The 24751-nt window shown below is 35.1% G+C and overlaps 4 protein-coding genes, 1 long non-coding RNA gene and 1 pseudogene across 6 annotated transcripts; all 6 read left to right on the top strand.

The window, feature by feature from the left end:
- The first annotated feature begins 579 nt into the window (after positions 1 to 579).
- Positions 580 to 3467, top strand: LOC145579491 (equilibrative nucleotide transporter 3-like; annotated as a pseudogene). Its single transcript, XR_014099155.1, has 9 exons — positions 580 to 632; positions 937 to 994; positions 1119 to 1223; positions 1421 to 1576; positions 1677 to 1820; positions 1926 to 2031; positions 2312 to 2721; positions 2809 to 3067; positions 3175 to 3467. The product of XR_014099155.1 is annotated as an equilibrative nucleotide transporter 3-like (transcript).
- A 1670-nt stretch (positions 3468 to 5137) lies between these two features.
- Positions 5138 to 8105, top strand: LOC145578273 (equilibrative nucleotide transporter 3-like). The gene is made up of 9 exons (XM_081635626.1): positions 5138 to 5188; positions 5310 to 5414; positions 6259 to 6414; positions 6548 to 6691; positions 6791 to 6896; positions 7022 to 7182; positions 7284 to 7444; positions 7636 to 7894; positions 7995 to 8105. Exons 1-9 carry the CDS (start codon positions 5138 to 5140, stop codon positions 8103 to 8105), a joined length of 1254 nt encoding a protein of 417 aa, XP_081491752.1.
- A 1563-nt stretch (positions 8106 to 9668) lies between these two features.
- Positions 9669 to 11955, top strand: LOC145578272 (equilibrative nucleotide transporter 3-like). The gene is made up of 9 exons (XM_081635625.1): positions 9669 to 9716; positions 9845 to 9949; positions 10114 to 10269; positions 10376 to 10519; positions 10647 to 10752; positions 10949 to 11109; positions 11216 to 11379; positions 11480 to 11738; positions 11845 to 11955. Exons 1-9 carry the CDS (start codon positions 9669 to 9671, stop codon positions 11953 to 11955), a joined length of 1254 nt encoding a protein of 417 aa, XP_081491751.1.
- Positions 11956 to 12942: 987 nt separating this feature from the next.
- On the top strand, positions 12943 to 14048 carry LOC145578271 (uncharacterized). The gene is made up of 3 exons (XM_081635624.1): positions 12943 to 13094; positions 13178 to 13379; positions 13482 to 14048. Exons 1-3 carry the CDS (start codon positions 12943 to 12945, stop codon positions 14046 to 14048), a joined length of 921 nt encoding a protein of 306 aa, XP_081491750.1.
- A 4393-nt stretch (positions 14049 to 18441) lies between these two features.
- Positions 18442 to 20173, top strand: LOC145579490 (uncharacterized). The gene is made up of 3 exons (XR_014099154.1): positions 18442 to 18632; positions 18850 to 18924; positions 19532 to 20173. It is a non-coding gene; the product is annotated as an uncharacterized LOC145579490 (long non-coding RNA).
- Positions 20174 to 21996: 1823 nt separating this feature from the next.
- On the top strand, positions 21997 to 24697 carry LOC145579489 (UDP-glycosyltransferase 86A2-like). The gene is made up of 2 exons (XM_081636737.1): positions 21997 to 22592; positions 23443 to 24697. Exons 1-2 carry the CDS (start codon positions 22031 to 22033, stop codon positions 24348 to 24350), a joined length of 1470 nt encoding a protein of 489 aa, XP_081492863.1. The 5' UTR covers positions 21997 to 22030; the 3' UTR covers positions 24351 to 24697.
- The last annotated feature ends 54 nt before the right edge of the window (positions 24698 to 24751 follow it).

Raw genomic sequence — 24751 nt, 5'->3', positions numbered from 1 at the left:
GGGCCCATACTAACCCCTAAGGGAAAGGAATTAGCTCGCGCGGTGGTGTTAATGGTTGTGACGGTGGTCCAATTTTTTCTTGTTCGTCTTCTTCTTGTTCCAGTTTCAACTTGAAGTCATCTTTTTCGTTGGAATTTTCTGGTTTAATTATTCTCTCTCCTCCATATTTCTGATTTAGTTTTTCTTTCTTCTCTCCCCTATAGTGGCTGGTTATAATTTTTCTCTCTCCTCCATTTTTTCTGACTTAGTTTTTCTCTCTCCTCCCCTAAAGGCTGGTTACTTTAGCTAATCCATGATTACCTTCTGTCTATAACGTCTGTTAGTCTAGTCATTCATTTAACTAATAAAATTACGCATTTACCCCTGAGATAAACATATGTTTATCTAGGAGATAAACTTGAATTTCCTCAAAAAGTCCTCCTTAATACGGAGTATTTACTAGATACATTGATTCATTAAAATTTACAAACACCTATAATTGTCATGAGAATATGAATGCGCAATTATTCTACGTATCTTCCATTGAATTTACCATTTTTATGAGATTCATTTCAATATTAATGTAGAATCTCTCACTATTTTTAATCATTTTATTCTTACTTACTTTCGCCCAATCCAGTGCCAAGAGCAGAGTAATCTTCTCTTCCTTTTTCATTCATTTATTTGACTTATTTTTGTCATTTCTTTTCTGCAACTTCAATTACGAACCAAATCTTAAAAAAAGAATTCGTCTTTTTTATTTAATTTGATGGGGTTTACTTTTTTGATGGGGTTTACTTTAGCAAGTATCTTTGACATTATTCCCCTCATTTTTGGGATCAGATTTAAGCTACTTAATATTATAATAATCATAATATGAAATATTTGCTGATATATAATTCATGCTCATACATATATACTGGTTTATTTCACACTGTCTTTTTAATTTTGTGACAGGTGAATTGAAGAAATGGGTGTTGCTACTGAAGAAATTAGCACTCCTGAAAGGTTGCAGGTAAGGTGTTTTTAAATAATGTCTTGATAAATTATTTATGTCAATTTGAATGTATTTCATAATTTCAGTAAAATTCAAGGATACCCTTTTGCTGGATTTGATTGTTTTTGTGTTGGGTAATCAGGGAAAAAGGAATGCTGTGATTGTTTGCTGGTTACTTGGATTAGGGTCACTCTTATCATGGAACAGTATGCTGACAATTGGAGATTATTATTACAATGTTTTTCCAGTATGAAATTCTTTCCTTTTTTGATTCTATTTTAAGCATGATAATGTAATAGTTGATTTTGTTGTATTAAAGTTTACATGAAAGTATGGAGCTAATTGAAGATTTAGTTTCTTTGTACATTATTGCAATGTTGGTTACATTTTGTGAAGGTTGTTGTTGTTGTTGTTGATTTTGGCTTCTCTCATTTTCTTATGAAGAATTATCATCCTTCAAGGGTACTCACACTTGTGTATCAACCATTTGCCGTGGGAACTATGGCAATACTCGCGTACAATGAATCACGACTTGATACTAGAAAGAGGAACCTTGCTGGATTGGTTCTGTTCTTCATTAGTACTCTGGGTTGTCTATTGGTGTGTCACTTTAAATAGTTTGCTGGAATATAATAAATTTACATGTTTATAGGTATCTCAGTTGGAATTTTAGTAATATTGTGTTGTTTGATCATGACAGTTAGATGTAGGAACATCTGGAAGAGGAGGAGTTGGGCCTTATGTAGGTTTATGCTTACTGGTTGGTGCGTTTGGAGTTGCAGATGCACATGTTCAAGGTGGAATGTGCGGGGACTTGGCTTTTATGCCGCCTCAATTTATTCAAGTAAGAGTTGCGGTTATCCATCATCTTTGCACTTTCACAAAAGATTTTATTAGTTCATATGTTAGTTATTGTATAGTCTTACTAAAACTTGATTCTGATCTGCAGTCATTCTTTGCTGGATTGGCTGCTTCTGGTGTTATAACCTCTGGTTTAAGGCTAGTGACGAAAGCAGCATTTGATAAATCTAATAATGGCCTACGCAAGGGTGCTTGTGAGTTTATTACTCCCTCTATTATAATCGTTTTAAGTTTATGCAGATTTACTTTAGACTATTAGACTGTTGAAATTGCATTGGAAATTTAAATGCCATATATTAAGTAGATTGAAATGTTGAAAGTGGTCAAATAATACTACTCCGTAGTATCTAATAGGAGCCATGGAGGGTGTTATTATTGTTGATGATTGTATTTACGAATCTCACTTATACAGCCATACAGGGGTACCATTGTCTTGACTTAGTAAATGATGTATCATACCCTTGCCTTTTGCAGTATTGTTTTTGTCTATCACCGTAGGAGTTGAGTTTTTGTGCATTTTCCTGTACGCGTTTTACTTCCCGAAGTTGCCTATTGTCAAGTACTTTCGTGCAAAGGCAGCTTCAGAAGGGTCTAAAACAGTTACATCTGACCTTGCTGCCGGTGGTATCAACCAGGCAAGCTACACTTGTTTATTTTACTGCATTATTAAGTTCTGTTGTACATTTATGCAGCATTTCATGATGACTACTTGAATCTTTGCAGATTGAGGATAGTGCAAAAGTTGAAGATCGTTTTACACTCAAACAATTGATATATCAAAATTGGGATTATTTTTTGGGTTTATACCTAATATATGTGCTGACATTGTCAATATTCCCTGGTTTTCTATATGAAAATACAGGAACTCACAGATTAGGGGACTGGTATGTCTCTGAATCTTCTATTTAATCTATTTATTAGAAACAATAAAAACCATATATATGCTGATTAAATTGAATTTGGTTTTGAAGGTATGCTGTTGTGTTGATTGCTATGTACAATGTTTTGGATCTAATAGGAAGATACACTCCCCTTATAAAGTTCATAAAATTGGAGTCTCGAAAAGGCCTATTGATTGCAATAGTAGCTCGTTTCCTCTTTGTCCCCGCATTTTACTTCACAGCTAAGTATGGTGATGAAGGATGGATGATAATGCTCACATCCCTGTTGGGATTCACCAATGGCCATCTCACAGTTTGTGTGATGACAGTCGCGCCCAAGGGCTACAAGGTTCGTTATATAAAGTGTTGATCAGTCCTGTAGTTTAGTGCTGGTTGATATCTCTTATGGATTTTTCTAAAGCAAATTCTAAATAGTTTTGGTTTTAATTATTGCAGGGACCAGAGCAAAACGCGATGGGAAATTTGCTTGTTTTATTCCTGTTAGCAGGTATATTTACCGGTGTTTGCCTTGATTGGCTGTGGATCATAGGCAACGGATCGTTCTAGTAGAGATAAAATACAAGACATGGTGAGCAACACTTTATAAATAGCTTTGCTAGTTTCTTTAATTTTTATGGAATATACAAACAATATTCCACATTATTTCTAGGTCATGATACTAAGGTGAGCTGATAGATTGAAGTATACAATTCACTAGAAGCAGGGGAAGTTGTGCATAGTTTGATTATTATTTTGATACTTGGAAAGAAATGTCTCTATTATCAATTGTATACAAGTGTTTCTTTTTCGGCTATCCTTGTTGAGTTGTTGAGAATTTCTTCTTCTGGTTCGAGACTGAATTCACCAGTCGAGAATTGAACCTGCTATCTAAGCTGCAAACCCGATATACGGAGTATTTGAATTTCCATGGCTTTGTAGTAATGATCAGCTAGTATATAAGAAACAACAGTTGACGAATATGGCAATTATCACTCACTGCAAATCATAAAATAAATCGTTCAGATAGCTAACATGCTAACAACTGCCTATAAATTAAACAAGAAACAACCGTTGACGAATATGGCAATAATCACTCATTGCAAACAATAGTAAAAAAAAAGTGTACAGATGGCTAACAATCCTAACATGCTAACAAGAACCTAAACACGTTTTTCTTTAAAATAAAGCAGACAATACCGAACAATAAACAGGGAAGAAGTAATAATCAATTGCATATCATTAATATTTAAAGACAAGTCAAAGTGAAGAAATGAAATTTAGATGAAAAGAAGATTGATTTCATACTTACATGAAATCTTATTCATCAAAAGCACCTGAATTTATAGAGGAGCTCAACTACATGTATCGCGCTTTCCTCCTCAGATGTTTCCACCCGCTTGCTGCATCATAACATCTTAAATTTCACATACACATAAACAAAATCAAAGCACAGTCCAAGCTGCCTAAGTCCAATACACAACTGCTCATTTTAGCTCAATTTACAACAAGGACTTGGGATTATGAGCCACGAGTCGAGAGGATGAATGACTTTCGAGCACCACCACCGAACCAAGCCTCCCACAAGCTGGCTTACTTGCAGCTTGTAAGGCAGCAGCCGTGCCTAGGATATTTAAGATCATCAATCAAAGATTTAAACAAGACAAAGGTCAACTTAAACAAATCAACGAGGTTTAGAGACAGGCTTTGGGCTCTATATTTGGTTGGTGGGCTTGAAAGTTGGGCCGTTTGGCATTTGGACAATACTAGACATATTTTGATTGGTACTCTGGGTTGTAATCTTCAATGTCACTCATTTAAAATTTCCCTTTTTATTTTTGAGGCAATTCCTAGCCCTTTTAGACTTTACTCTCATCATATTATTTTCATTATTTATATAAGCAATAAGGCAAGATAATATATCTTTTTACTCTTGGAAAATTTTCTGTTTATATAATGAATTTTGGACAGATTTTCCAATAAAAAGTTGTTATTCTAACAACCTAACAACAGTAAGTTTGAAGGATCGTTTAGTAATGTAAGGTTTCATCCTAAAACCAATTGACAATAAAAGAAAGAAAGAAATGATATGGCGTACCTCTTTACTTAATCTTTTAATGTAGAACACGTAACATTAATATCACTGCCCTTTGTAACTCACTAACTCTATGCACAATATTAGTTATTGTCAATAAAATACTCAAAAGGCCCTGCATGCAATGCAATATGGCATTCATGCAATTAAGTTGCCATATGTAATAAGATGCATGTTTAGTGGGTGGGCGCTAGTAATTAATGAGGAGTACAACTTACAAGTTACGTCTTTAATTTATAAAAATAAGTCATATATATACGTATATTCATGCATACAAATGATTTAAAAAGTTCAATCAGAATTGTCATTTGATTTTGTGAATTAATCATGGGATTTGACTCTTTTGAGATTGAAAATGGCGCTCCGGAGAAATTGCAGGTAATTAATAAGGTGTTTGAATTAATGTTTCAATGATTTTATTTCTAATTTTCAGTAAATTCAAAGAAACTATTATGATGGATATGATTTTTAATTTTTGTTTTTCCTGCTGATTAATCAGGGAAAGAGGAATGCTGTGATAGTGTGCTGGTTTCTTGGATTGGGGTCACTCCTTGCATGGAACAGTATGGCCACCATTAATGACTACTATTACAAAGTTTTCCCTGTATGAATCGCTTCCTTTTTTGTCCCTTTATGTATTTAATTACTTTTGGGCTGCCTCAGAGCAACCCGACTAATTAAAATATGACAGGATTCGATCTCAAGTTTTGTATATGTGTCTTATGTTAAAGGATCAATTCAACCAAAAACTTAAACTGATCATTCGTCCTTAGTTAGTTGAACCACTTTTCTTACAAATTAAAGTCATCCATATAAGTGAGTGAGCTAGTTCATTTTCTGGTTTTGTTTATTTGCATCCAACCGCCAGTAATTCCTCCCCCTTTTGACCTATTTATTGGATTAAAAGTATGATATTAGTGTTATACTGTTATGTCTTGCATTAAGTTGATATGAAACTATGAAACTATCTACTACTTGCGTTAATTATTATGTGGAACAAAGGAATATTTTATTTCTCACAAATAATACTCCTTTGTTGCACATAATAATTAACGGAGGTAGTATATAAAATCTATTCAAAAAATGGGTTAATAGACTCTATTTAACTATTTGAAAAAACTTGTTTGAAACAATTAAAAGAAAAGGTTAAAAAAAGGGTTTATTTGAATTACTTGGGAAAAACAATATATATACAACCAGTAATCCATAAATTAAGTACACCTAATTATACGTGTGAATGTATATACACATGCAACATACATAAAAAAAAGTAGTGTATGTATATAAATGTTTTAGTTCTATTGATTTAGTGCAGTAAAATTATAGTAATGTAGATGAATGTTCTTTATTGCAATGTTAGTTCATTCTAAAGAAAAATATTTTTTCCTAAACTAAGATTGCGATTTTTAATTAGTTTTAATGTCGTGCTTCCTTGTTTTGTTATGAAGAATTACCATCCTTCAAGGGTACTTACACTAGTATATCAACCATGTGCTCTTGGAACAATAGCGATTCTTGCGTACAACGAATCGCTGATTGATACTAGAAAAAGAAACATAACCGGATACAGTATTTACTTTATAAGCACTCTGGGTTGTCTACTGGTATGTCATCTTGCATTTTGTAATTCCAAATACTTAATTTGAAGTTTTTGCTAGAAAATTGTAGTTTCATAGGTCTTAATTGGAATTTCAGTGAATTTTATCCCTTTGCTTGTTTGATCATGATGACTTACAGTTAGATGTAGGAGCATCTGGAAGAGGAGGGGTTGGGCCTTATGTAGTTTTATGCTTACTCGTTGGCGCCTTTGGAGTGGCCGATGCCCATGTCCAAGGTGGTATGTGTGGAGACTTAGCTTTTATGCCACCTCAACTTATACAAGTATGTGTTGTACTATTCTTTTCACTTTCACAAAAAATTGTGTTCGTTCTGTGGTTTTCGAATAATTAGCATAATGAATCCTGTGATTCTGTTCTGTAGTCATTTTTCGCGGGTTTGGCTGCTTCGGGTGCTCTAACCTCTGGATTGAGGCTAGTGACGAAAGCAGCATTTGATAAATCTCATGATGGTTTACGCAAGGGTGCTTGTGAGTTTACATTATAATTGTTGAAGACTATGCAAAAGTATTAAATTGGACATGAGATAATGCACATGTATGTGTTTTAGACTTTTGACCTGGTAACTGATGCTTAATACTCTTGACTTTTGCAGTACTATTTTTGGCAATTGCTATAGGAATTGAATTTATGTGCATTTTTTTGTATGCATTTTACTTCCCTAAGTTGCCCATTGTCAAGTACTTTCGTGCAAAGGCGGCCTCAGAAGGATCTAAAACGGTTAAAGCTGACCTTGCTGCTGCTGGTATCAGTCAGGCAAGCTTCACAAGTTTATCTTAGTAGCCTTAATGATTTTGATCAGTACCATTTGAATATTTAAGCAACACTTACAACGATTGATTCTTGAAATTGTACAGGTTCAGGATGATACGAAAGTAGAAGATCGTTTGACACTAAAGCAATTACTATGTCGAAATTGGGATTATTGTCTGGGTTTATACCTTGTCTATGTGCTGACATTGTCAATTTTCCCTGGTTTTCTGTATGAAGATACAGGAACTCACAGGTTAGGTGCATGGTAAATCTCGTAATTAATTATTGTATTAGCCTTGTCTATTATGTATTAATAGTCTAGTCTAGCCCATTTCAAAGGTTCTTTACATTTACTACTCCGTATTTGCACACATATTAATGTAATTGAGAGAAAATATTGATGTGGCCGTGTGTAAAGTAACATAGTGTAATAAAATTGGTAGTCTTTTTTTGCAGGTATGCTATTGTGTTGGTTGCCATGTACAATGTTTTCGACCTAGTAGGAAGATACACTCCCTTGATAAATTGCTTAAACTTGAAGTCTCGAAAGGGCCTAATGATGGTGATACTAGCTCGTTTCCTCTTTGTACCGGCATTTTACTTTACTGCAAAGTATGCAGATGAAGGATGGATGCTCATGCTAACATCCTTATTAGGATTAACAAATGGCCATCTCACAGTTTGTGTGATGACTGCTGCACCTAAAGGTTACAAGGTTTGTCTTACAAGTGTTAATTATACTGATCGATAACATTGTACATTGTTGTTTCGTAATGTTTTCATGTGTTTTTTTTTCCCCACAAATTGATGTATAGGGACCAGAACAAAACGCATTGGGGAATTTGCTAGTGTTTTTCATTCTAGGTGGTCTATTTTCCGGCGTTTGCCTTGATTGGTTGTGGCTCATAGGCCATGGAAGCTTTTGATGGAACAAAGAAGAGAAATCAAAATGCAATGAATTGAAATGCAATAATTTTGAAAATATATTGTCCGTTTATATAAAGCTTATATAGTTATTTGAATATAATGGATATAACATTTGCGCTTAGTTTCTTTCCTTTTCTTTTTTAATTTATGTTGGGTGCATCTTGTTGATTATTCTTAGCAGATTTCTAGTAAAACAAATCGTCATTCGTAACTTGATAAAAATAACAAATTAAAGGGAAAAAAGTGCTATAATTTTATCAAGACTCCAAAGAGCTGAGGAATGACTATATTTGCAATATATAGCCAAATTACGAAATGAAGTCAATATACGTGAACTCTAAGGGCCTGTTCACTTCAGCTTAATTTCAGTTCAATTCAATTCAGTTCTAATCAGTTCAGTTCAGTTTAGCTCAGCTCCAATCAGTTCACTTCAGTTCAGTTCAGCTTCTAATTTCCTCCTCTCATAAAATATTTATTTTAGCTCTATTCAGTTCAGTTCAGCTCAGCTCCAATCAGTTTAGTTCAGTTCAACTCCGACCAATTCAGTTCAGTTAAGTAAATATGAACAGGCCATAAGAGGAGTGTTATCAACTTATCACCAAGAGCTTTTGGCTAGTTACAAATTTTGAGAGCCTGTACACAATAGGTCTCTAATTCAAATCCCCTTTCCCTATTAGTAATCGCTAATTTCGGCCCAATTGCACCAAAGGAAAGAAGAAACCTACATAATTATTGTTTTATTTTTGACTATTTATTTTCATTTTTTTTAAACTTCAGGCTATAGATATGTATAAAAACACGTAATCTAACTGACTATCGTATATAGTACTTGTATATGATATAATTTTATAATTCTATCTTATGTGAAACCTAATTTAAATTAAATTCTTCTATCTATCCTTTTCATATTTAATATTTATTTTCTAACTTTATTTATTTATTTTTAATAAAATTCGTTATGCAAAGGTAAAACGATTGCCTTGAATTTCTCTTGTTCCCTTTAATTATCAAATAAATTCACCACACTAAAGCTCGGAGCGAAGTAAGTATTTCTCTCTCTCATCAGATTTTATTTGAATTGATCCCTTTTTATTGTAGTATTTACATCCCTTGTTACGTTGATGGTATAATTTACACTATCGATATAACAAACAATTCTCGACTAATTAAAGGTTCTTTGTTTTGGGAGGTGTTTGCTTCAATTCAACGATTTTTATCCTGCCCTATCTTCGTATTCTACTAATTAAATTGTTTGACAAGCATGAATGCATGACCCCCGTCCCTTTTGTCTAGGAGTAACTCCTATAAATTTTGCAACATGTAGAGATTTGTGTCACTAACACGTAAATTTGACTATTAATATTCATAATTTTAAATAAAACAATATCGTAAAAATTTGATTTCTTGAAAGTATAAATTGAAAGGAATCAATCAAAGAGCACGCGTCTTATATGAATATTTATTCTTTACTTATTAATCACAATATTTGGTGAAGGAATAATGTGTGAAGGGGAAATATTAATAAAAATCAAATTACCGTCTTAATAGGTGGTGAATTAGCCATGAGTACTACTGGTGATGAAAATGATGGTACTCCTACTCGATTGGAGGTAAGACATTGCTCAAATTATACGTAATTAGGCTCTTTAAGCAGTAACAATTAACACAACGTATTCTAAGGGGCCGGACCCTTATGAGCCTCAATGATCGTAATATATTGTGTGTGTGTGGTGATCAGGGGAAAAGGAGCGCTGTGTTAGTATGTTGGTTGCTTGGAATGGGGTCTCTCCTTTCATGGAACACCATGCTCACCGTTGGAGATTACTATTACAAAGTTTTTCCGGTACGAATTGAAGTTGCTCCCTTTTAATACTTCATTCACAATTAAAAGTTCCTAGCCTTTGGTTTGTGTACCAATAATTTCTCATATATACTTATGAACTTACCTGCATTCAATTCAGAAGATTAAATTTTTGCTAATTTGGTTCGCGGCTTTTTCATGTGAAGAACTACCATCCTTCAAGGGTACTCACACTAGTATATCAACCGTTCGCTGTTGGAACAATGGCAATATTTGCGTATAATGAACAGCGGATCAATACTAGAACGAGAAACATAGCTGGATACATTCTGTTCTTCATTAGTACTTTGGGATGTTTATTGGTAACTTACCTTACACGTGTGATTTCAGATTCAGATTCCAAATTCAAAGTTCAAAGTTGGAATTTCAATTTGTGAATATTATAGCCCTTTTGTTTGATCATGACAGTTAGATCTAGGAACATCAGGAAAAGGCGGAGTTGGACCTTATATTGGTTTATGCATACTGGTTGGTGCTTTCGGTGTTGCAGATGCTTTTGTCCAAGGTGGGATGTGTGGAGACTTGGCTTTTATGATTCCTGAACTTTTACAAGTATGTAAAATGTGTCGCGGTTATTACTTAAACTCACCTATAGTATTGATCTTTTAATGTTACAAAATGCAAGTATACATGTAATAGTGTAATACTAATTAGTCCTGTGATGCATGCCTACATACAGTCTTTCTTTGCTGGTTTGGCTGCATCCGGTGCTCTGACCTCTGTTCTGAGGCTAGTTACAAAGGCAGCATTCGACAAATCTCATGATGGACTACGCAAGGGTGCTTGTAAGTATATAAGTATATTCATTCTCGATGTTTAGGATGACTTAGCTTGTTTAGTAGTCAGTACTCTTGTCTTGACTTAAACTTTGTGCATTTTTTTTTATATGAAACATACTTATATGAATTATAGGCACACTTATTGCGCTTTGATTGATTTTTCTTTCTTATTGACACTTATTTGAACCTTTTATTTTTGCAGTACTATTCTTGGCAATCTCCACAGGAATAGAATTTTTATGCATTTTCTTGTATGCATACTACTTCCCTAAGTTGCCAATTGTCAAGTATTTCCGGTCCAAGGCAGCTTCGGAAGGATCTAAAACTGTTACAGCTGACCTTGCTGCTGCCGGTATCAATCAAGTAATAAATAAGATACAGCATCAGTTCATTTCACTTTCATTTTTCAGTTTCAGTTGTGAATTATTTAAGCAACTTTTTCATGAGATTGCTTCTTCAAACATTGCAGGTTGAGGATGATGGTGCCAAAGTAGTGGATCGTTTCACACTGAAACAATTACTACGTCAAAATTGGGATTATTTTTTGGGGTTATACCTTATCTATGTGCTGACACTGTCAATTTTCCCGGGTTTTTTGTATGAAGATACAGGACATCACACATTAGGCGCATGGTATAGCTCTAAGTTAATAAATATAGTATATGGTCTATTATCAAAAGTAAACTTGGAACATAAAAGCTGATAAAATCTGTAATCTTCTTTTAATTTGTAGGTATTCCATTGTGTTGATTGCCATGTACAATGTTTTGGACCTAGTTGGAAGATACACTCCCTTGATAAAGTGCTTAAACTTGGAGTCTCGAAAGGGCCTAATGATTGCAATACTAGCTCGTTTCCTCTTTGTCCCTGCATTTTACTTCACTGCAAAATATGCAAATGAAGGATGGATGATCATGCTCACATCGTTATTGGGATTCACCAATGGCCATCTCACGGTTTGTGTGATGACTGCGGCGCCTAAAGGTTACAAGGTTTGTACTTTGAGAAATTCATTAGTTGATTATATTTTGATAGCATTGTATTTAGTGTGGCTAAATGTGTCTGCAATCTAAAATTTTGGTGTCAATTGATGTGTAGGGACCGGAGCAAAACGCATTGGGAAATTTGTTGGTCTTATTTCTTCTAGGTGGTATATTTTCCGGTGTTTGCCTTGATTGGTTGTGGCTCATAGGCAACGGAAGCTTTTAATGGAGAAGAGAACAAATTGCGTAAAACATATATAGAAAGCTAGGGAGCAATAATGTGGTACAAAATACAAGTTTGTTTAAAGGTTATTGGATTTTGTAGAAGAGTGTAGTTTAATTGAGTTATGTATTAGATATACTTTTTCTATTTACATTTTATTTATAAGATTTAACATGTTTTATACAAGCCCACAAATTTAGCATAAAAAAATTGAAGGACTAGAAATATGATTAATGATTACAAAAAGTCAAAAACATTACCTTAATGCAAATACTTCTAATCAAGACAGTACACATTAATACCCCCTGCATATGCTGATCGTTATCACATAATCTGAACATCGATCTCATGGATTAAGAGGGGCATGTCGAAGATACACCTGCTTAATGACTACTCACTACTATAAGTTATTTTATTGTTAGGAGGAGCTTCTATCAGCCTGCCTTGTTTCCGTGCCAAGTACATATTTTGAGTGAACTGGTTATAATAAACTAACTGATAGTCTGCAAGAATTGAGCCAGTCACAATATCATCAATCTATTGGTACCTTATTGTATTTTTTATCTGTGTAAAAATTTCATCTGAATTAAAGGGCCAAACTATATCAGCATCTGTAATATATTTATTTGGTTACGTCAAGAATAAAGGTACAGGCCTAGTGTACAATTCATTCGTTCAAAAACACTGAACTTGGAAATTTACAGGGCTCAAAAAAGCTATAGTAGTAGACAAATCCTACTAGTATATTGTGTATTGCAGACTTGTAGTATATGTATATCGTTCAAAAATTGTGAAATATGAAGCAGGATCGTCTTCATACTCTCACCATTCTCCAAGAAACTTTATGTGAGCAGAACTAGATTTTCAAAAAGATCAGTCATGAATCCGCGAGAACCTCACAGTCAAGACAACAGAAGAGCTTTAAACCAGAAAATAATAATTCTAGAGCTTATCGAGAATTGATGATTAGTAGCTAAAGTTACCACTGCCATGAGGGGAGTATTTGAGGCTAAGTGGGTGTTGGATAGAGGAGCTAGATGGCGCATTGGTGATGGGCAGCGGGTCAAATATGGGCGGACTGCTAGATACCAGGCACTCAAACTCGCAAAATCATTTATCCTTGCCTTGTGGGGTGTGAGAATGTGCTAGTGAGTGAACTCTTATTGGAGAATAATGCTGGCTGGAATATGGAGAAATTAAATGAATTTTTTCTTCCGTTTGAAAGAGAGAGAGTGGCTGCTATTCCTCTAAGTGAAAGAAGACCTGTCGATTCTTTATGTTGGGACTCTGAAAAGAATGGTGTTTATTCTTTGCGCTCTGCCTACAAGCTGATCTTTGGATGTGGGAATGAAGAGGGAAGTGCTTCAGATGATAGAGTTATGAGGCGTGTTTGGAATGCTATATGGAGTGAGAACGAGATCCCGAGAGTAAAAAAAAAATTTCTGGAGGGCTTGTCATGGAGTCCTGCCTATTAATTTGGGGCTGCACATTCGAGTGGCGAGCATCAGTGAGGAGTGTGGGCTATGCAGCCATACAGGGATGAAAAGGAAGATGTGGTTCATGCTGTTCTGGGGTGTCCTCATGCCCTGAGCATCTGGGAGGCTAGTGGCTTCAGTGATGTGTTAAGGGGAAGGTGGCAGTCGTTTTTGGGTTGGGTTGTGCAGCAGGTTTTGGAATTGGGTGAGGAAGAGAGGAGGTGGGTAATGATGATATGTTGGTCCATTTGGGGTGCTCATAATCGAAGAATTTCCGAGAATGAGTGGCTTGAGCCAAATGTTATCCTGGAGTATGTGGAGAAGCTTATCTCTGAGATGAGCGAGGTGGGGAGGGATGCAGGAAGTAGAAAGACAGCTCCCAGACCCAAGGGATTTTGGGTTGCCCCGCCTACAGGGAAGGTGAAAATTAATGTCGATTCAGGGTTACTAGAGGGGGTGGGACTAGGAATAAGGGTCGCTGCGAGGAATGCTGATGGGGTGCTGTTGTGGTGTGCAAGTGTGAAGCAAGATGGCAGGTGGGATCCGAAGTGTGGGGAGGCTGGTGCTGTACTGAGAGGCATGAAGATTGCTACGGAGCTAGGCCATTCTGATGTGGTGTAGAGAATGACAATGATTGTGTCATCAAAGCTATTATCAACCATGAACAAGGGTGTAATTCTTTTCATTTACTGCTAGAAGATACTAGTTACTGTTCTAGTTTGTTTTCTTCTATTTCTTGGGCTTGGGTTAGTAGGGAATGTAATAAGGTTGCTCATGTTCTTGCTCATGAGCCTCCTTGGGATATAGGATCGAAAGTTTGGCTTGAGAATTTTCCTACTAGTATTTGTAATTTGGTTACTAATGACCATATTTCAGTAATGAGTAGTTGCTTTCCGCTGGGAGCCTCTTTCAAAAAAAGAAAAGAAAAAAAAAAAAAAAGTTACCAGACTTACCACTGCCATGGCTTTAATCTTCAAAGTGCTGTCACTACTGAGAAGGACAAGGTGTCCATCATTGTAATTGTTCCTCCTGAAGCTGATAGCGCAGCCAAGTACATGATCTCCTACAGTAGGTAAAAGAAGTTGTGGTGGAGGTTCAAGGGCTGAGAAGGCAGAAGAGCCTGCTTGAGGACGGGTGGGTGTAGCAAGCAGCCCTTCCTCCGCGGGATCATAGACATGAACCCACCATGGTTTTTCAGCTATACAATCTCTTATCCATTCTAAAACCGATGACAACTCTTTACTTTCTCCCAAGAAACTAACTAGCTGATTCAGATAGGCAAGATTCTTTATGACCGGCAAAAAGACAAGCAACATTTAAGCATGTAAAAGGTTTATAATTGATTGATTAAGAGCCGTTAGGCCTCGTTGGTTCATTTACCTGTTATGGGGATGATAAGTTGAGTTCCCTTGAGACCTTCAAGAAGCTGCAATGCTCTTCTTGAATCATTGGCAAGTAGAGTAGTAGTGTCCACTACAAGGATCCAACTTTGCACTGTTCCTTTAGAACGTTTGTACCGTGAAGTAGTCTAGGATAATAGGAATAAATCATAACAAGTGAGATCAACAATATGTTCAACCAAAATACATAGTAAAAAACATCCAAGTAGTACAACAATTGCTAACCTTGCTGTTAGCAGCATCACTTGATTTCTGTGGAAGAGCATTTGTCGAACTTGAGAAAAGGGATTGAAAAGGCTTCCTTTCCCGCTTTGTTTGTTTCTGTGGATTTGTAGGGAATATTTCAAGCCATACCCCAAACTTGAATCCCACTGTGATCATACACTTAAGCATGGTGGCGTCCAAAGGGAAGAAAGATAGAGCAAAAAGAGTCGCCAACAAGTTTTAGGAACTTGTAAACCGTTCACAAGGTGAAGATTACACCCCTTAACGATCCAGGAGATCGTCAACTCCAAAAGGTCTTGAACCAAATAGGGTTCGGGGATGAAGGTACAAATCCAACCTAAAAGAGATTGAACCTGCCCTAAATAGGCCTCTACTTCATTCTTCTCGTATTCATGTGCGCTTTCTGACTAACATGCAATCAATAGGTTAACTCTAAACCTGTTTATCTATGTTGGTTGAACTTAATGCACAAATAAAACTATTATTGACGATCACTTGAATTATAACCATATTAACCCTAAACAAGATTATTAATTATCTTATTAAGCGTGATTACAAGTACAAATTCCCTTTAAACCTGCAAGAGAGGGCGTGATCAAGCAATAACAATAAATAAGCATCAAGCAACATAATAATCATCATAATAATTATAACAATTATAATCATGTTCATGTTAGTGTTTAAGCATAATAATAGCAAGATCCTAGGCATGATACTAACAAGATTAATAACAAATTCTAGCATGTCACTAAGCAATAAAGATCAAAGCTTTAGCCCTAACATGATATTAACATGCTATTAGAAAAGAGAATAGGAAGCATCGCAGGAATCATAATAAGCATATTTGATATTATAACCTTTTCCCTAAACATGATACTAGAAAGCAATAATAACATCCTAACATGATACTAGGAATTAAACAAATTTAAACATGCTTTCTACAAGAATAGAGCAATAAAATTACATACTTTGATGCCTCGTATCTCTTTCTAATAACAAAATACACGCGTTAGTAACTTCAAGGAAAATATAAAATCAAACAATTAAATTAAATAAAGATTAAAAGATTAGGGACCAAACCCTCAGAAATTATAACCTTTCACGTCTAGGGCGAAGGCAACTTCGAACTTGGCTAGGTGTGTCTAGATCTAATGAATGCGGAATTTTGTAAGAGGGATGGTTTAGAAAGAGAGAGAGAATCAAGAAATTCTTGATGAGGGTTGATTGTAGATTGTTGATGAGAATTGATTGATTGTAGATGAATAAAAACGGAGGTTTAGGACCCTATTTATAAGAAAACAGTCCGGAAATAGGTAGAATTTGATAAGTAATAAAACTCTACGCTGTCGCTGCAAAACCGACCTTGTCGCCAGGCGACAGGGTCTGTCGCTAGGGGTGGCAATATCATCCAAACCCGATGGATAACCATCCACCCGATCCAAATATATGGATGAAAACCCGAACTTAAGCGGATGACGGATGGATGATGGATGGGTTGGGTGACGGATCGGGTCGGATACGGATGATGATACATCCAACCCATCACCCGATCCATCACCCGACCCATCCATCCACCCGTTAAATTTATATATAAAAAAATAAAAATAAATATTTTTTTTAATAAATTAATGTCTATTGTAGTGTTAGGAATTGACATTTGTTTTTAATTTAGTAAATAGGAACGAGTATTAGAAGGATGTATAAAAGTTTTAATTAATTGATCATTTTTTTTTCAAATCTCAATTTTAATTATTAAAGTGCAAAGTTGTATTTATATATATATTTCACCCGAATTATCACCCGATCCACCCGATTCATCCATGGATGATGGATGGATCGGATGTGGATGAAGGAAAATTAGGTGATGGATGGGTCGGGTGATGGATGGATTTTTGGCGGATGGAGGCGGATGAAGCATCACCCGACCCACCTCCGATCCATTGCCATCCCTATCTGTCGCGTGGCGACAAGGCCTGTCGTCTGGCGACAGCCTGGATTCCTACGCGCTTTCAACACGGAGTCCACATATGAATCAAAATCAATTTGTAAAGTCCGTATGAAAACTGAAATCGTATCTTTCATAAAATAATATAAAATTTATCAAAATCTAATTATTAATTCTAATTCTATTAGGATTAAAGAGAACCCTCTAGAGAATTCTAGAAGACTATAATTAATTCTAATAACTCTAGGAATAATAATTAACATTGGGCCCTCCCCTAGATCATTGGGCCGCATGTAAAGATCAAACCGGGCCCAGTTTAGTACTTTGGCCATAACTTCCTCATTATTCATCGGAATTGGGCTTATAATATATCGTTGGAAAGCTCTTTACAAGCCCCATCCAACTACACTATTATTGGACCCTTGTCGTGGACCAAACTAAACTGGATTGGATGTTTTCATAAAATAGAGTTGTTTTCGAAAACAGAAAGAAAGAATTTAATAAAGACCAACCGCAACACTTGACCTTTCACACTTTCACCTCGTTCAATAATCATTCGACGCAAAAGGTATTCATCACTGGGTTTGGTTTTGGGGAGACACATTTGGGTGTCTACAGGATTGAATAGGCTATTAACAAATGATTTTGCTTCTTTCAGAGAAACACTCCTTACCTTCTGTAGATCCTTAAGAAATTTGGATGAATCAGCTGTGTATTTCTCTTTATGTGATGAGGAAGATGTGCTGCTCTCATGGTTAATATCAGAGCATAATAGTCCTCCTCTGAACCAACTGCGTGATTGTAATACCCGAGATTTTAAAACCTGATTTATTATACGCTAATATTTATTTTATTAGCTTAATTAAAGTTTTGTCTCTGTTTTAACAAGAACGAATGTTTTAATCTTGAATTTTATTTTAATATTATATTATTTCAGAAGCTAATTTTAAGGAAAGTAAATTATTATTTTACAGTTTATTTTCGGTCCGTAAAATATTTAAAGATTTTGTATCAAAATTTGTATTTCTTTTATCCGAAATAGCGAAATGATACAAAATATATATACAAAACTACCCTCCTAACTTCCCTGAGCTCTTTCCTTCACAATTAAGTTATGAGGATTAACATTAGTTTACTTCTCCTATTCATTGTTGCCTAGTGTCTTGCCAAACCAATCAAGGATAATTGATTAGAATTTTGCCACCTTACCTTGAGCTTATCCTACTCCTTCAAGGTTAAGGAATGAAAGGAACAAGAAGACAAATTCCACCTCTTCAATTATCACCTTCACGGTTAAGTAAGGTAAGGATGAAGTTTAGTCTAACCTTACTTGCCTTCTATTGGCTACTCCATCTTTTCCCAAATATTACACAACAAATGATCAGAATATCAATATATATATATAGCTAATCCTAGTTTTTCTTTTTCATCACTTGCAAGTTCTAGTTATAAGTGAACAAATATCCCATAAATTCCAACCCAAATATTACCACCGTCATCTTCTCTTCCTAGACCGTTGCTGTCACCTTTCCCCACGGACGACCAACCGTGCTGTTTCTCCCTCCTTTCGTTGTTCTACTTTTGCCGAGACCGCTAGGGACCAAATTCTTAACCTTGGTTTTAAGAGTACCCAAAGTAAGATAAATTCTTTGTCTTCGTATGTAGTTTTTAATTTGGGTAGTATATCTAGTTGTTTTCTAAATAGTCAAGTGCCATGTATTACTACTTACGTAGTACTAGCTAGCTATTTCTAAAAGAAAATGAGTTTTAGATTGTTTTCATACTAAAATGATTTAAGGATTTTATAGTTTTAGTCATTTTACCTACTAATGCAATAATTTATATTTTTAAGAGGAATCGGACCTCGGAGCTCAGTAAGAACGATAAGATAAAAGCTAACAGGAAGGTTATCGGACTGTAAATCGAGGTAACAGCTATTGCTAGTACCCGCAATTCCCTTCGAAATGTGTTTATAAAAGCGTGATATCATTTTCAAAAAGTTATTTATATATCTTTGGATTAAATGACTTGCAGGATGATGAACGTGTTTATTAATGTACTTCAGTTTAATGATTTATATGAATGATTTTATTGATAAACGTTGTTTTACTGATCTTTGGATCTTACGAAAGTATGTCATGAATCTATGAATGACTTATGTAAAAGTTACACAACATGATAAATAACAGTGAAAGACCTAGTCCGTCTGGCAGTATATGTTTACAGTATATGTTTACAGGTTACTTTTCGGTCATGCATGTACCCATGGGGCATTAGCCCAACTATGTCGAGCATCTGCTCTATGTTATGGGCACCGGCCCATCGCGGAAGACGTTCCGCCATGTCATACTTGCCAGCGACTAGCATGTTAATATGAACGATATATATATATCATTATATGAATTTTATTAAATGTTTTAAGATATTCCATTCTCCCTGTTTTGTTAACTAAAATGAATTGAAATGATGTTACACTACTAGAGTAGTTCGTTACTGAGTCTTCGGCTCACCCGTTTTTATGTTTTATGTTTTAGGTACTGCTGGGGATGATGGAGACGAGTAGTAGCGAGGATTTTACTTTCAGATATCACTTAATAGTAGTTATAGTTTTAAGTTGTTTAATTTGAATAGTAAGACTAAGCTACTTAGTAAAGTTTGAGATAAGATAGGATTTTCTATTGTAAAAATTAAGAATAATGTTTGTTATAAATAGATCACTATGTTTTATAAATCAAGTTTGTTAATTAAGTATGTTTGTTGCCTTGTAAATCTCGTGAGGGATTTACGGCAGTGACGTCCCGACCGTGTTAGGTTAATTCCGCTGTTAAGATTCTCTTAATAACTGATTTAGAGGTCGGGGCGTTACAGTGATGCAGACTTCGATGTTATCTGTCGACTCTCAGATGGCCTCCTCTTCGATATGTGGGGTGAATTCAAAGATGGCCCCCTCATCCGTCTTTGGGATAAACTCGAAGATGGCCTATTGCTGTCATGTGGAGTCTGATATGGAGTCCTTGAATGGAGGTTGGGTGGATTCTGAAATGATGCCAGCCTCCTCGTCGGACTGAGGGGTGGACTCGAAATTGACCTATTCAACGGGTAGAGGGGTAATATGATCTATATCAGCAAGATTGCATTAATGCTCATTTATAAATAATACTCCCTTTTTTTTAAAATGCATTACTATGACTTTTGCACTATTTACATACCATGATTGAGGTAATCTTTTCACCTTTATAAAATAAATAAGGAAAATTCCCAGTGGTAATCCTCTACTTTTTTAGTTTCTCAACTGTAATCTTTAATTTTTCATATTATCAAAAATAAACCCCTAATTTCTAATCAGTCATTAAATATGACATTACTAAGTTAAAAAAAGTTAATTCACAATTATTATGGTTCAAAAAATTACACCGTCCATCTATCAAACTATTTACTTGACGGTCAAGAATACTCGATAGCTTATTCGGTCAAGGATTACTTGAAGGGTTTGGTCAGGGGTCACTCGGTCACGGATTACAAAGCTCTGTTTTGCTTTTTTTTTTTTTTTTTAACAATGAACTTGTACAAGTAGCATTCTCTGGCATATTAATTATGGTAACTATATTAATACTATAGTAGAAATTTGACATCATATCATCAAGATTCAGAGTACTTTACAAAATGGCTAATTATGCACATATCGCAATATACAGTGATCTTTTAAAAGTTGATCAAGAAGCTTAATCGGGTTGACCAGGCAAGCTTGCCCAAGAGGCTAAGGACCATACCTTTATTGCCATTCGAAATTTCGAGGCCAAACACCATTTTATGCTATTGGACCATTATTTTCACCTAGGATTACCAAAAGCCCAATGCTCATTAGCTAATATTGTATCCATTGGGCTAAACTCGTACCTCTTGGCTCTACTGCTATATTATGTAATTTATTGTACCATTTAAAGCTTTACGCTTGTCATCGTATCAATATTATTTTTCAATATCATTTTATAAAAAATTGATATATTAAAGGTATATATTGAGACGAATCCAACAAATTTATTATGACTATAATTTTCTTATGAAATAATCATTGCTAATAAAATATCACAATTAATATAAAATGAGGGTAATAATTTAATTGGTAGCCAAGGACTATTGTACGTATTGAGGAGGAGGAGTTAGTGAATTTTTTTTTTTATTTTTTTTTTACGGCAGGAGTTGTTAGTGATTGATAGCAGAACAACCGAACAAAGCTTACTAGCTTAGTATAGTTAACTCATTTGGGTTATTTGGTCCAATATGGTGAGTTAGGGGCCTATTTCAGTTCAGTTCACTTCAGCTCTAATAAGTTCAATTCTTAATTTTTTTCTTTTATAAAATATTCAGTTCAGTTCAATTTAATAAATCAGAACAGACCCTTATTTGAGTTTATATTGGTAACATTTAAATTTATATATCCGACAAATATGATCATCTAATGATCCTCCCACTAATGACTAAAGAGTACTAGTCAACTACGGTGTACTCTACTATTAGTAATTGACTAGTACTCCTTACTTTACACCTTAGTAATCACGGGAGGCTCCACTATGGTAACCACAATCAAGCTCCATTTTAATTTTTTATTTTTTAAATTTAATGGTGTTTGCTTCATTTGTCCTTATAGTAGTCTTATATCTTTTTATAAGTTGTTAAGATTGATTAAAATTACCTCCTATTGATTTTTTTATACTGTATTTTTTCATTTTTATGTTTGTCTTATTTTCTGTTACACGATTTTCAAAATATATATTTAATATATTACAGTAAATATAAAACGGTGAAATAGTATAATAAAGATCTCATTATTTTGAACATATAAGGCAAATAAACATCAGATTATTTTAGACAATTTCCCTATCTATTAAATTTGGAAATCAATTTATAGTATTCTTCGGTTTCTTCCCATAGACCCCAACCCAATCATTTATCTTCAATTATTCCAAACAAAGACCCCTCCCTTTTCCTTCACTTCCAAACTCGGTTCTTTTTGAGTGTTTTTAGTAGAACAAATGAAAAACTCAAACTCAAACTCAAACTCGAATTCTAACTCGAACTCGACTAAAAAGCCTCATGCAATACTAGTAGCACATCCCCTACAAGGCCATCTAATCCCCACCGTAAATCTAGCAATCAAGCTAGCATCAAAAGGCCTATCAATAACTTTCATAAACACCGAAAACATTCACCATCAAATAACCCTCTCCAACCCTACCGCGGTTGGTGAGGGTCACGACTTATTCACCGAGGCCCAAACCACGTCGGGCCTCGACATCGACTACATGACAGTATCCGACGGGTTACCATTAGAGTTTGACCGGTCATTGAACCATGATCAGTGGGTTGGGGCTACAATCCACTGCTTCCCAGCTCACTTAGAGGTAGCTGTAGCGAAGATCATGAGTTCGAGGTCTGCTACTTGTTGCTTGATCGTTGATAGTTACTCAGTTTGGGGGTCAAAGTTGGCTAAAAAGTTTAATTTGTTACATGTATCGTTTTGGACTGAGTCTGCTATGGTGCTTGATTTATACTTCCATCTTCACTTGCTCAAGAAAAATGGCCATGTTGGTCCTGGTACTTTTTTCTCCTCTATCTTTCTTTATGTCAATCTACATGACTATTACTCCGTACTCTTGTGATTTAGATTATTTACATCATATTGACTTTTGCATTATATATTTGACCATCATTTTAGTACTTTGTAATACAAATATAAAAGGTATAAGAAAAACAAATCTTAACATATAAGTTGTATATTGATAAGCATGTACATTAAAAGTGATGCAAGTAATACAAAATAAAACGGTCAAATTAGTCCGATTTATTCCCCTATTTTAATAATAGTAAAAATCAGTACATCACATGTTATCATATGACTTACAAGTTACAAGTCTACAACTCATAAAATTCAATTTAGAATTACCAAAATGCAAAGTTGTAAAATAAAAATTAGGTAACATGCACAATTTTATTTTTATTCGGTAATAAGGTAGATCTTATTAATTTATGCTTATCTGTAAAAGTTTATAACATATCTACACACATCTCAAGTCCCAACTCCCAACCTCTCCTAGTCCCCTGTCCTTCAACAATTTTTATTTGATCTCATAACCGATTAATTTTTTCTTCCACATTTTAAACTAAAAAATAAACAACTCAAAGTTGAACTTTTGAGGGAAAAAAAAAATCCTGGCTTTCGCAAATTAGGTTTGATTTGGCTTTGAGATATTCTCCATATAGCAAATTGATACTCCTAATTTAAACAACTCTAAATCTAAATGCTTCGTTGTTCTTTAAAATGACTTGTACTCGAACAAATTAATATTATAATAACATTTATATATATATCGGATTAAAATTATTCCATCATATCAATCTTTTTTCTTTATCTCACAAGTCACAAACCCCTTTTTTATTTTATTAGGAACAAGTTCACGCAACGATCCAATTGACTACATACCAGGAATAAGATCAATCAATCGATCAGATTTGACATCGTATCTTCAAGAAGAAGACTTGACAACAATCCCACATCAATGCATCTTGCCATCACTAGAAGATACTAAACGGGCTGATTATATACTTGGTAACACAGTCCAAGATCTCGAAGCCCATTGCATCAAAGCCATTGAGGCCCATACTCCATTTTTTGCAATTGGCCCATTATTTGCACCTGGGTTCACTAAAGGCCCAGTGGCCACTAATTTATGGGCCGAGTCAGATTGCATCCAATGGTTAGACACAAAACCTAATGGCTCGGTTTTATATGTTTCATTTGGTAGCTATGCACATCTTACTAGGGAGGAGCTAGAGGAGATAGCTCATGGAATTAGGCTAAGTGGGGTTAACTTCCTTTGGGTTATCCGACCCGATATGGTGAGTTCCAATGATACGGATCCACTTCCTATCGGGTTTAAAGATATGGTTTGTGATCGAGGGATGATTGTGACGTGGACTTGTCAGAAAGCGGTCTTATCTCATCGTGCAATAGGAGGATTCTTAACACACTGTGGATGGAACTCGACATTAGAGAGTATATGGTGTGAAGTTCCGTTGTTGTGTTTCCCATTATTGACTGATCAATTTACCAACCGTAAATTAATCGTGGATGAATGGAAAATCGGTTGCAACCTTTGTGATGATGAGAATCCTGTAAAAAGGGAGGAGGTGGTACGAAAAATAAAGGGTTTAATAGATGGGTCTATGAGGTATGACCTCAATGTTAAGATCAAGGAGACCAAACGTGTACTAAAAAATGCAATAACGACAAATGGATCTTCCGAGAAAGGTGTTGAGAAATTCATTGAGAAATTAATAAGTGGAGCTAACTAAGAACAAATTTGGTTGCTTTCATTAAAAAAAAAAAGGGGGTTAGAATAATTATTGTACCTTTTTAGATAATAAGTTATTGCAAGAAAACAAGATTACAACCAAGATCAAGGAGTATAGACTTGTGGTTTGATTTCATGGCATGTGGGTGTACTTGTTTGTCATTTAGGGTCTACCAATTTGTTTGGGAATCTTGTAATATAATGTTGATTTCTAAACTCTATTTGAACTATATGGTCTATTTAGCAAGAATAATGTTTAGTTATTTTGGACTTGTCAGCAAAACTTTTTAGAGAATGTATTGCGTGGGGACGCACGAACTATTTGGTGCGAGATGCTTGGTTGATATATTTTTCTCGTTGGCTAATATATTTCATGTGTTGCCTGATATGTTTCATTTGTTG

Source organism: Chenopodium album, chromosome 14 (genome assembly GCF_948465745.1).
Source record: "Chenopodium album chromosome 14, dcCheAlbu1.1, whole genome shotgun sequence".
NCBI lineage: Eukaryota > Viridiplantae > Streptophyta > Magnoliopsida > Caryophyllales > Amaranthaceae > Chenopodium > Chenopodium album.
The sequence above is the reverse complement of the archived record's forward strand: the minus strand, read 5'-3'. Positions and strand labels throughout refer to the sequence as shown.

What these genes read in the sequence shown, in the direction of transcription:
- LOC145578272 (XM_081635625.1), top strand. Translation starts at nt 9,669, where the DNA reads ATGAGTACTACTGGTGATGAAAATGATGGTACTCCTACTCGATTGGAG. An exon ending in CATCACACATTAGGCGCATG is followed by an intron (nt 11,380 to 11,479) that starts GTATAGCTCTAA and finishes TTTAATTTGTAG; the next exon opens with GTATTCCATTGTGTTGATTG. An exon ending in CGGCGCCTAAAGGTTACAAG is followed by an intron (nt 11,739 to 11,844) that starts GTTTGTACTTTG and finishes ATTGATGTGTAG; the next exon opens with GGACCGGAGCAAAACGCATT.
- LOC145579489 (XM_081636737.1), top strand. Translation starts at nt 22,031, where the DNA reads ATGAAAAACTCAAACTCAAACTCAAACTCGAATTCTAACTCGAACTCG. An exon ending in AAATGGCCATGTTGGTCCTG is followed by an intron (nt 22,593 to 23,442) that starts GTACTTTTTTCT and finishes TTATTTTATTAG; the next exon opens with GAACAAGTTCACGCAACGAT.
- LOC145578273 (XM_081635626.1), top strand. Translation starts at nt 5,138, where the DNA reads ATGGGATTTGACTCTTTTGAGATTGAAAATGGCGCTCCGGAGAAATTG. An exon ending in TGGTTTACGCAAGGGTGCTT is followed by an intron (nt 6,897 to 7,021) that starts GTGAGTTTACAT and finishes TGACTTTTGCAG; the next exon opens with TACTATTTTTGGCAATTGCT. An exon ending in ACTCACAGGTTAGGTGCATG is followed by an intron (nt 7,445 to 7,635) that starts GTAAATCTCGTA and finishes CTTTTTTTGCAG; the next exon opens with GTATGCTATTGTGTTGGTTG.
- LOC145578271 (XM_081635624.1), top strand. Translation starts at nt 12,943, where the DNA reads ATGAGGGGAGTATTTGAGGCTAAGTGGGTGTTGGATAGAGGAGCTAGA. An exon ending in GCCTTGTGGGGTGTGAGAAT is followed by an intron (nt 13,095 to 13,177) that starts GTGCTAGTGAGT and finishes TCCGTTTGAAAG; the next exon opens with AGAGAGAGTGGCTGCTATTC. An exon ending in GTGAGAACGAGATCCCGAGA is followed by an intron (nt 13,380 to 13,481) that starts GTAAAAAAAAAA and finishes TGGGCTATGCAG; the next exon opens with CCATACAGGGATGAAAAGGA.